Here is a 12,169-nt window from a genome sequence, read left to right on the forward strand (position 1 = left end):
GCAACAACCATAGTATCCAAGTTTATGACTCCCCTAAAATGTTGAGAGCCTCTTGGAATGTGGAAATCAACTCCTTGGTGTCCTCCAAGCCGACGCTGATGCGGACCAGATCTGGGTCAACTCCATATTTAGCAGCCCAATCTAGTTCCTGGTAATGCGCAAGTAGGGCATATGGAGATGTTAAAGTAAAGTTGGTTCCTAGACTGGGTCCCTTGGCTGTCTTGAGGGCATCGTAGAAGACGATGGCCTTATTGCGGTCATGGAATACAATGGATAAAAGGCTCCCGTAGCCACCGTCAGGCAGCCGACAAGCTTCATAGTTGTCTTTAGTGGTATTGTATTTGGGATAGAAAACATCCTTTACTAGATGGTGAGAGCGCAGCAGATCACATAGAGCAAGGGCGTTATCATTAGCCCGGAAAATGCGAGAGCGGAAGTCTCGGCTGTTTCTCTCCATGAAAATAATGTCTTCGGGCCAATATGTATCTTCATACTGAGAAGATATCGTGGATTTGAGAAGCTTGTACATAGGAGAGCCAGGGTTGAGGATAACACTGCCTCCCGTGACGTTTGACTCTCCCGAAAAGATTTTGGTTAGACTGCTAACAACGACATCCGCAAACTTGAGAACCTCCACGTTGACAAAAGTGCCAATAGTCTCGTCGATTACAATAGCAAACTCGTACTGGTCTGCCAACGCGCGGATCCTCTTCAAGTCAGGACAGGCGAGGAGAGGGTTACCTGGGAATTCACAGAATAAAGCAAGAAAACGTTCTCCTGACTTGAGTCGGGTTTCAAGATCGACCAGCTCTTCTTCCGACCCATGGCCGTAAAACTGACAGCCGGGGCCAAACTTTTGGAGAATCTTGGCCGTATCAACGTAGGAAAAGCCCAGATTCACGCTTCGTAGGGGACCACGTGCTGTTAGAAGGGCACGGTGCACGTTGAAAATACCGTTCATGCCGCAGGGGAAGAGAAAGACGTCATCTTCATGAAGATTCTTGACACCACGAACATTGCCGATGGGACTGGGTTCGGCAGTTGATGTTTCGGCAACCGCGCCGGCAATGCGGCGGCGAATGGCAGACCGGGCACAAGAAACCAGGGAAAGATCAAGGTTTCGACCGAAACGCTCCTCAAGGAAATGAAAGCTTTCGGTAGCTTGAGCGCTTTCATCTGCTACAGACTTGGGCGAGGATCCACCCGAGGCTGCGCCTGGAGACTTGCGTCCAGCTCTGTCAATCTTGTCAATAGAGGCCTGGCGGGTTTGGTATCGCCGAGGTCCACGACAGGAAACAGGCGCAGAAGGACAGGGGGCAGAGGAAGAGGTAGAAGAAGAAGTTACAGAAACGGGAGCAATGGATTGCTGTGACTCGACTTTGAAGAGCCCCTTATGTAGGAGAGCGCTCGAGAACTCTGCGCGACGACTAGAAATACCGTCTCCTGAGTGTTGCCAATACTGCTTGGCAACAGGCCACAAGTGCTCATCCATGACAACAGCAGAAATTGCAGGGTTGAGCTGTGAGAGGACTGGAGCTATGGGCTTCGTAGTATCCAGGACTAGATCGACAATGTACAAAGAAGAGACTGGAGGTGGAACCGAGCTCATAGTGGTGATAAATTCCAGGCACCGCTGGGCTGACGAGTGCATAGGGAACAGCATGGCTGTTTGGCCAGACTTGCCATAAAGGTCAACGATGCCATTGGCTAGCATGGCAATAGATTTATGAATAAAAAATCTAAAGATGCCATTTGTTAACTAGCTGCGCTGAACTTGGATAGGGACACAACATACCGAGGATAACCAGTCATCATCTTTGAGACAACCCAGCTCTGGCCCTCTTCATAGCCGATATTAGACTCCCATGTTGGGAGAGAAACACTGACAGCCTGCTTTGGTTAGAGCACAATGATGCATTGTAAGGTGGGACATATGGTGAATAGATGATTCCTCACATGTTCAGCGTTTGGGATGGGCTCCCCAAGCTCATAAGTAGCTGGCATCGCGGATTAATGAATTTGAGATGGGTGAGGTTATAAAAAAGTAGATGATGATTGGGCAAGGCCTCTATTTATCTCACATGGATAATTGATAAGAGAATTGATCTTGTTAAGAAAAGGTACCATGATGTGATGTGTCAACGAAAGATAGGACAAACAAGGCTAGGACACATTTGATGGAGTCGACCGAATATCGGCGTGGGGCAAAGTAGTTTATCTGAATTTAGCTTATGATTGGCTATGCAATCCTGTGCTTCATTGTTTCAATACAGCTACTAAAAGTGGTTATTATGACGCATGTTTTTTTTGGTCTTTTCCTACCCAACATAATACATTCAAGCTTCTAAACCCCATGTCAGAAAGTTATTCGATGTTGGGTTTGATTGGTGATAGCTTGGGACATCAGTTCTTAGGAAGAGATTCGAGTGTGATTGAGTCTCCCCATGGTACTGGTAATAGACTACAGGCTATTTTTTTGTGCAGGTAGAATATATACTAGTGACTGAATGGCATTCTCAGGTCGTATATGAGTGCTAAATAATGGTTAGTAGTTAGTGCTCGTCCCCGCCCTGGGTAGCAAAGTAACCGTATGACTAATGCAGACCTGATGTAGAAATTATTATGGAGAATCTGTCTCTAGCCGGATCAACGCTGGGTAAATCCTAGCATAAAATAGTCACAGAGTTGTGTCCAATGGTAGAACCAACTTAGCTCCTATAAATAAATACGAAATCAATATACTGCACCACAGAAGTCACACATCCCAAATGTCATAAAATCTATGTCGATGGTGTTCTAGAGAGGCCATAAAACAATTGGTATAGTACAAGGAACAGGGGCGGTAGTGTATTCTTATGGGCTTGGCACAACTAACCCTTGGGTTACAAGCCCCTTTTTTGATATTCTCGTTGTGACAGCTAAGAAACGATTTTGTATCCCAATTGAGACAGCTTGGTGGGACAAGTGCTACTTTTTGATTGGGCTGTTTCCAGTTACTGCTAAAGATGGCAGAGGGTAGCTACTAATTCTTAGTGGACTTGAATTTTTGGGTCATGATATGTAGCGCCTGAGTGGGTCTAAGGTGGGTCTGTGAACATGTAAATACTATTGGTCTAGTTGAGCAACAGCTTGTTCTTTGATGAAAGAATGAAAAAAAAGAGAATTCCTATTCGCACCTAAAATGTAATGCTCCAGACACCAGTTAATTGAACCAATCATATTACCAATTTAACAACAACCCAGCCAAGTCAAATAGTCAATTATCTCTTTAAAGTGGAACCAAACTTGAGTAGAGAAACTAAAAATCATTATCATAACTACGTGAGACCTCACCTTCTGAAGTCTATTAACGATTTGAACGTGTACACTAAATACTAGATAAACCAGGTGATTTGTTCGCTATATTAGTACTAACTATCAAATTTCTAACGTACCTGCCACCAATTCGAAGGCCAAGATGTCTGAGGAGCTTCCTCTTCTCAACCTTCCTACTGCGTTGTTTGCATTTCGTCAACTTACCGATGATATGAGGCGGTTAATCGAAAACATGCCAGCAAATCCGGCAATCCAACCACGAGGTATTTCTATTTTGCTTCAAAGGCAATTCTCTGATGTTGTTTTTATAACCAAAGACATCACCAATTTCCAAGAAAAGGTATAAAGAGACGCTCTAAACGGCTGGTTACCAAAAAAAAGTTTCATTCAGTCTCTTGGTGAAGGAAATATCTTTCATTTAATAATGGCAATAAGACTGGCTCAATTACTGGCTTGTTTTTTCGCTTCCCTTGGCAGCTGAAAATACGGAGATGATTCAACCAACCCCTTTTTGTGGATTGTACATACAAGACCAATAACTTCAAGATGCTATTATTTACTAGCACTATAGTAAGCAATACCAAGCGAACTATACCGGTCTTCTATAGCTTCATAAGCAATGAGAAAGAAGAGACATACGACTGGCTTATTTCTTGTATTGAAGAAGCACGTCAAAAAACCATATACAGCAACCGAATGTGGTGACCACAGACAATGAAGATGCACTGAAATTGGTACTTTGCAGACGTATGCCATATATCACGCAACAGCTCTGCATTTTTCATGTCAATTCGAATATCGTCTTCTATATGAAGATCAAGTGGAGAAAGCCATCAAAATGATCTGGACAATACTGACGCTATTGATACTGACTCGGAAGATCAAATAGACACGCAAACTGTCAAATACCGTCTGTGCCTTCATCTTTTCCTAAAGAAATACCACATACACGGCAAGGCCTGTATGACTTATGGAAGTGTATGGCTTTTTTGTCGAGGAAAGGGATGTTGTAAAGTGGGACTGGTGCGACTATTTGATTGGCTGAATTGTTGTTAAATTGGCTAGTTATGTGATTGGTTTAATCACTTGGTGTGTGGGGCATTAAATCTTTAGGGTGCGAATAGGAATTCTTAGAAAAAAAGCCCAGTGTGTGTCGTGTCATACTTGTTATGTATCTTTGGCCCTCTGATAGTTGTGAAAAGGCTTGAAGAGTACGAGAAGTATTTGTTTCAGCATATTATACAATGCATAGCGGTAGGAATTTGATTGCCTGGGCGAAAGGCGTAGGTGGAGGGTGGTGTGTGATGTATGGTTGGACGCGACGCAACGACTGAGATGTGCGTTACTGCATTTCCATAAGGAAAAAGGGGACCACTACTACTAATACGCTAATACTATTATTAAACATCTCAAGTGTATGTCGATGGATGTGACGGAACTGACTAGAGATTTCTACAGGTATTGTCATGATGAGAACTATCACCAAGTGCTTGATGTGCTTGTTGTAGTAGAGATAGCACTCACTCATGGCTATCATAGATATCGTTCATAGATGGACTGCGCCAAAGCCTTTAACTTCTAGAGATGCGGTTACCTTTATCACCGCCAGTGTCAGTATAGGTATCATTGGGCCGCCGTATATCATGGTTGTTGTATGAAGACGACCTTGCGGAAGATATGAGAACTCTGCTAAATAAGCAAGTGCTTCATTTAACCAGGCTAAGGACATTACGGGAGATGTCGAAGCCATTATCGGAAAAAAAGCAGAGATGTGACGTGATACAACTAGTTTGGCCAAAAAAACCTCTGTTAAGCCGGGTTATATACTGTGCAGTCACACGACTTGGATGTTGAGGATCAACATTCAACTCTGACAGGCCCCCCTAGCCCACGGTTGGGAAAAAAAAGTTGAGAAGTGCTCCCCTCCCGCCTTTTTAAGTGGGGTGCGAAGAAAGATCATCGTTCTTCAAGTGGATGGCATCCTTTCCATTTGTTCCTCAATCATTCATATTCAAAATATGCCTTGGGTGTCCTCCATATCCTTGCTCCTGCCAGACTAATATAATGTTCCACTGTCGGCTATTGATACACTAAAGCTGGACTCGAAGGTGGGAAACCTGGTCCCCCTAGAGCTGATCTCAGTCTGATAAGTTACTCCATATGCGCTCGCAGTAGGTTGCGTAGTCTTGCTATCACTGGGATATATAGTGGCTTTTACAGTTTGAGACTGTCATACGGCGTAACAGAATATAGCCTCCCGAATTTTCTCGTCCTCTAGCAGAAGTTTAAACGGGCCCCTACGCCAAAAAAGCTGCAGGTGTGTGTAAGTGCAAACTGTTACACAAAGCCTTTCTGGCACTCACATTCAAAGTGGTCTCTGATGAGCATGTCCGGCTGTATCGTTCACCATTAAATGGGAGAGTAGGGTCTAGAGCATGTGCATATCTTCCTCCATATTTCATAATCATCTGTCCTCATCTATTTTAGTCATGATTTGAAACGGAAATGCTAATAAAAAATCTCGGAGTTGGATACTCAAGACAATGATTGTGTAACCCAAAGTTCCTAAATAGGGCAGGAACTCAACTTGACTACATAGCTACATAGGGTTTATATGATCCGACTGCAAACAGTTAATACAAACATTGTGCTAATTTCCCTGGTGCTCTTGGGTTAACTACTACCTTAGCACCTTATGGAGGCGCACAACAACGCCTTGGCTCGTTACGTTACCTAGCAGCTGATTTAGTCGATTGGATAGAGAGCCCTCAATTTCAAGGTCAGCCTTAGGGATGTTTAATAGAGAATGAACACTCTCAACTCTTGGCATAATTGAGATTCAAAAATTCTGATATTTTTTACACCAGGCCTTCACGATCTTCAAAGTGTAATTATGTATTGCAGGTATGTCTAACTTGGGAATGTTTCTCTTGGAGACTGTGTGAAGAGGTAAAAAAAGCCTTTTATTATAGGCTGACTTCTTGAAGCACTAGAAGATTCTGGACTACTTTGGATAATGCCTGATTCATGTTTTGTCATATATCTTTTAACGTAAGTTACAAGTGAGCGCCTAATCCAAGTGAGTGCCTAATTTTTTTACCACCTACATTGTAGATTCTTTTATAAAAACACAATAAAGCATCTTATCAATTAAAACTAAGTGTTATTCTCTTCTCTAGATATCTCAGAAGCAATGTGACATGTTCTTGAGTTATGACTGGCTTTACTATAAATTCCACACTGCCTTTCCCTCACCAGCCCTGACCTTCCCTGACCACCACTTCTGGATGATTCTGTCATCACCTGCACATCAACATCTTTCTGATCAATTTCATCTCTTCCCTCGCCTACAGTGAGCTTTCCTCCATTCTGTAGCCAGGTCCTTTTTGCTCTACACTGCTTACTAACAGTCACATTTGCCTGTTGAAGAATCTGGTTCTCAGATTTCAATAAGGCATTGTCATGCATTATTGCCTTTGTTCCCTTTGAAAGTTACTTAAATGCCCTAAGAATTGATGAAGGAGCTTCTTTGATGCCACCTCACTCATCTTTCGAGGTATTCAAATTGTGCAGCTACAGACTCCAACACTGGCTATGGAGGAGGCCGGCCTCCTGGACCCTTGGGTCTCAAAGACCCCAAAGACAGTGCTTGAGGCCAGCTAAAAATCTGAATACCTCAAAAGACAAGTGAGGCATGATTGAAGTAACTCTCCCTCATGAATTCATGAGACACTTAGGTCATTTTCAAAGGGAATAATGGAAATAATGCATTGGAATGCCTTATTGAAGTCTGAGAACCAGATGCTTTGACAGGCAAACATGACTGTTAGTAAGCAGTGTAGAGCAAAAAGGACCTGGTTATCAGATGGAGGAAAGCTCACTGCAGGTGAGGGAAGAGATGAAATTGATCAGAAAGATGTTAATGTGCAGGTGATGGCTGAACTATCAAGAAGTGGTGGTTAGGGAAGGTCAGAGCTGGCAAGGAAAAGGCAGTGTGGAAGATTAAGTAAGGCTGGTCATAACTCAAGAACATGTTAGATTGGTGTCAAGACATCTAAAGAAGAGAATAAAAATCAATTTTACTCAATAAGATGCTTTATTGTGTTTTTATGAAAGAATCTTGAATGTAGGTGGGAAAGAAATTAGGCACTCACTTGGATTAGGCGCTCACTTGTAACTTACGTTATGTGTCTTTGAAATGAGTAGATCCTGCTATAGTTTCAGGTTAAGTGCAGAAATGAGAAGCTGTAGATGGAGAGATAGAACCAATGGTATCAATGTAAGAACTATAGTGGCTAGTTTGAAAAAAGAATGGTGTAATTGAAATTCGGTAAGCCTGGTATGTTATTAGCAATTCTAAAGAATTAAAGAATAACATGGCTTCATATGCGCCTCTTCAAAAAAAGGCAGTTATGGATGGCTTTCACAAGTATTAAGACTGATAGCCATAGCGGGTACTAACTCGTTTGAAGTGCTTGCGAGATGCAGCAGAAGTGGGTTAGTCAAAGTTCTCTTAATGTGTTATAACTCCATCTAATCATTTGTCTCTCAGCCGCGGAGGATTCTGCAGCCATGTAATAAGTCATAGATCACTCTCGCCTTTGCAAAGTGGCCCAATTACAAGTCTCCAACGCCACGTAACGACGACCTACGAAGCCGCTTCCAGTACTTTTCTTGACCGGCATATTGGTAGCCCTTTTTGAAGCGATATTATCTCTAAACTATGTAGAAAATCGGATATAGGAATGAGCATCTAGTGAATATACTTTTGATCACATACATCTACTTCACGACTTCGAGGTGTAATCCACTACTTGCCAGCCACAACACATCAATCACCTTGAGAAAGGACGGGGTTCCTAACAAATTTGGATAATAACTGGAGCTTGCAACGCTTTTGCGTGGCATATCTCATTACCGAGGACTCCTGTTACAAGTGTTGTGACAAACACAAGCGCATGAGAGCGAGGTAGACTAAAATAAATGCTTTCATTTAAGACGGTCGCCGGGCCATCTCACCCCGCTAGCTGGTATCAACAAACTCATTTTCTACGCTGTTGAGCTCTCGCTACAAGTATAGAAACCTAGACTAACAACAAGACGTGTTTTAAGTGGGTTGGGTGCTTGAATCAACAAACAACAACCTAGTCAAACGACCATTGCCGTCTTCTGATCCTTGATGGCTATGAAAGCCACCATTGAGGTACATTGTGAAGAGAACAACATCACGATACTCCCTGAACTTGAACTTGGATATATTTAACGTCTACGGGAATCATAGAGAGGAAACGAAGCCAGGTTGGCTACTGAACAGAATTAACCCTCTCCAGATTTCGCTATAGAGTTTCAACGAGCGAAGCGTAATTCTTCTCAAGTTAACTTGTTGCTCGTTTCCGCTCTATCATGATTGAAGCATAAAAGGGCAAAAAAAAAAAGGAAAAGCAAACAAACAGCGGCATAACCTAGACTGACCAGAACCCAGTTCCCGACCAGAGCAGCCTCCGCCTGAGAACCTCTCCGAAAGTACGAGGGGCCACAAGCACATCCTATATTAACGGCAGTCCTATCACTGCTAATACGCACCACGTACGCCCAGCAAGCCATGTGCTGGTTGATGCGCCAGTTATGGCTAGCTGATTGACAAGTTCCAACTGGCGTCTGGCTCTCGGGCACTGTATTTATGCATTTGGGTAGTTGAGCCGCACGTGATACTCTTCGAAGTCGTCATCCCCGAAGCGCGCTGCTAGGATGAGGGCGACCGTACTTCTGTGTAGCCCCTTCATCTATCTGGCGTCATATGGTTTCGGCCGGTTCAGCGCTCCACCAAGATTTCTGATCTTTCGGCTGTTTTCTTTTATTGAGTGGTAGAAGTCTGTTTAAAAGGCTCCGTTCCTCCATCTTCTTGCTTCTGTCAGTAACATCGTCGCCCTTGGAACCAGAAGGCCCTCGCTCTTGCAGCCCGCTTTGGCCAGCTGATTGGCTCTCTGCGCCCTCCCCCCAGGCTCGATCCATTATTGCGTTACCTACTTCTCCATGGTTAAAGAGCGTTAGTGCCACGATTTTACGCGTCGTGTTGGCGATTAATGGTGCCAAAAACGGAAGTTTACGCAAGTCCCACGGGCCCCGTGTGATTTTAAAACCACGGGTACCCGTGACCCAATTGGGCTCCACAGCAAAATATTGATTAGGTAATCCAAAACAGGGGGGGCGCCGCCTACATCCGCTCCCCCCCATTCCTATTTTCGCCCCCCCCTGTTTTTTTTTGGCAGCTACTACGTGGGCATCAGGTTTTTTCTACACGGGCATCGGGCTTATGTGGGCATCAAGTTTACACATTCTGATTGGCTAGAAATGTGTCTGTTGGTGCATTCTATGCTCTGGAATTCTGCCAATGTACCTCTCTCCCCTGGCCAATTCTATGGCTGATACTTATACAAAGAAATGTAAAAAGGACAGGATACTCTTTGTGTTGAAGACTTCACTGATATATGATTTCTTTATCCTATGTTATTACTTTTAAGTACTATGATGTAGCTGCACATACTCAGGAAAACAACCTCATGACAGCCAGTAAAGTAAGGCAGAGAATGGCTGTATAGACACTGAGGTCCCTGGGAGCTGGGGGATAATCCTCTCAGAATAGGAAGAAGGGGTGTAGCTGACATCTAGAGAAGGATAGATAAAGATACTGAAGAATAACAAGCTTTATATCTAATGGACAGAGAGGCAGATTGCATTGTATTTAGAGAATGAGAATCAAGTGGTTATATTTAGGTATAAAGGCAGCTCAACTAAATAGTATAGAGACAAAGGTTGTGAAATGGCCCTTCTAGAAGAAGAAATTCACAGCAACTATAGTGTTGCTACTTGTGAAGAATCCTTGAGATTTGGCCCACTGTTAGTGCACATGCTTCACTGCCTTTATGGGCCTTGTACCTGTATGCTAGAGCCAATCAGAGTGCATAAAGCCTGATGCCCACATAAGCCCGATGCCCGTGTAGAAAAAACCTGATGCCCACGTAGTAACTGCCTTTTTTTTTTTTGGATTACATAACCAATTTTAGCTTATGTGAGCAGTGTTTTGAATGTAGATTAGATACAGCAAATGGAGCAAGGAGATACACAACTCTAAATTGAACAAATACACCAAATACACCAGATACATCAGTTATAGATGAAGTCAGACGCTGTATCAAACGCTTTCAATGCTGTAAATGCAAACAACACAGCAGATGATGTAGCAGACAACTCGGAGGCGCTACAAATCAGTCAATTTCCAGACGATATCCTTCCCCCTGAAGGGATTTACGAGTCTCGCGAAGCTCTCTTTGCTGCTGCAAATGCCTGGGCGAAACCTCGAGGCTATGCATTCACAACTGGAAAATCTAAAAAGACTAAAAATGGTCGCACAAAAGTTGTTGTTGCTTGCGATCGTACTCAAGCGCCGCCAAACCCTTCAACTGTACGAAAACGCCGAACTTCAAGTCGAGGAACTAGCTGCAAGTTTTCAGTATTAGCCAAAGAATCTGCAGATGACGGTAGCTGGACTCTAACTCACCGGCCAGGCAGCGAATTTGCCCAGCATAATCATCCGCCAAGCGACGACGCATCTGCACATCCCATACATCGTGCTCTCCGAAAGGAGGACATAACTATCATTTCGGACCTAGTCGCAGCTGGAGTTGCCTCTCGATGCATAAAGACGTATCTCTATAATAAGTCAGATACCCTTGCAACAGCAAAAGACATTGAAAACCAAATCTCAGCTGCGAAACGGGATTTAGGTCTAGGGCAAAGCTCATCGACTAGCTCAACAAAGAAGGCTTCAGGTAGGTGCCAGGATCGGGTAATTCAGAAAACTGTTTAACAGCTTTTTTCTTTGCACATCCCGATTCCACAGCATATCTATAAGAAAACCCAGATGTCTTGTTACTTGTTTGTACAAATAAGACAAATTGGTATGCTATGCCGCTCCTGGATATGATTGGAGCTGATTCCTCCAACAAATCGGTCTGCATCGCATTCGCATTCCTCTCATGGGAGACGCAGGATGATTATTTATGGGCATTGCAACACCTCAAGTCTCTATACCAACAAGAGCTTCCTTTTGTTATTTTCACGGATCGATGTCAAGCAATAATTAATGATGTTCCCATTTATCCCCCTTCTGCAGGGTGTTGCTAGTCATCTTAGGATTGAACTTTCAAGTCCGAGGCGCCCCACTTGCTTCGGGGGTCCGGGTTTTCCATGTCGACCTAGCCTGATTACTAGCCAGTATAGCAGAGTTCGTTTGACAAGCTCATCGAAGAAGAGAAAGAAGAAAAGTGCAAAGAAGCCGAGAAACAAATGATGAAGAAGCTTGCAATAAGAGAAATTGGAAATTAAAGCCAAGAAAAATTCAAGTTACAACGCACATGATAAGCATGCGGATCAAAAGTCGTGACGTCTAAAATAGAAATCGCTATAAAAGCACAACGAACTATCTGAACAATTGAAAGTAATCGCCACGCTTTTCCCTAGCCACCTCAATCACCACTCGACGCGTTCTTGCATTATGTCTGGGTGCCACATATTCCACAGCGCCTTTCCCTCGATCGCCCCGACTAGTAGCCTCTTCAACCGGTGGTGGAGTCCGTAGCTGCGCATCAAGCTTCGAGAGAACATTTTCTGAGTCAATAAGGATGACTTCAACTCTTCTAGAGCCTCTGGTGTTTCTTTCTGTCATAGTAGCTTGTGATGCGCGGCGTACAATGCCGGGAAAAACTCTGTCGTTGAAACGTGCGGGCGATCAACTGCTCTATTTTCCGACTATAGGCCTCCAGAAGGCTAAAGCGCATAGAACGTGCCAAAATCT

General features: G+C 43.6%; 2 protein-coding genes across 2 annotated transcripts; one reads left to right on the forward strand and one right to left on the reverse strand.

Annotated features, from left to right (window-relative positions):
• Positions 1 to 22: 22 nt before the first annotated feature.
• Positions 23 to 2,004, reverse strand: HOO65_030552 (Cystathionine gamma-synthase; the record flags this gene model as incomplete). Its single annotated transcript, XM_071002018.1, has 3 exons — positions 23 to 1,739; positions 1,796 to 1,890; positions 1,957 to 2,004. The coding sequence occupies 3 exons, from the start codon at positions 2,002 to 2,004 to the stop codon at positions 23 to 25; spliced, it is 1,860 nt and encodes a 619-aa protein (XP_070860231.1).
• Positions 2,005 to 10,489: 8,485 nt separating this feature from the next.
• HOO65_030553 (mutator-like element transposase) lies at positions 10,490 to 11,182 on the forward strand (the record flags this gene model as incomplete). The annotated part of the gene is made up of 1 exon (XM_071000439.1): positions 10,490 to 11,182. The coding sequence occupies one exon, from the start codon at positions 10,490 to 10,492 to the stop codon at positions 11,180 to 11,182; it is 693 nt and encodes a 230-aa protein (XP_070860232.1).
• Positions 11,183 to 12,169: the final 987 nt, after the last annotated feature.

The sequence above is a fragment of the Ceratocystis lukuohia genome, assembly GCF_044167205.1.
Source record: "Ceratocystis lukuohia strain C4212 chromosome Unknown Supercontig3_pilon, whole genome shotgun sequence".
In the NCBI taxonomy this organism is placed as follows: domain Eukaryota; kingdom Fungi; phylum Ascomycota; class Sordariomycetes; order Microascales; family Ceratocystidaceae; genus Ceratocystis; species Ceratocystis lukuohia.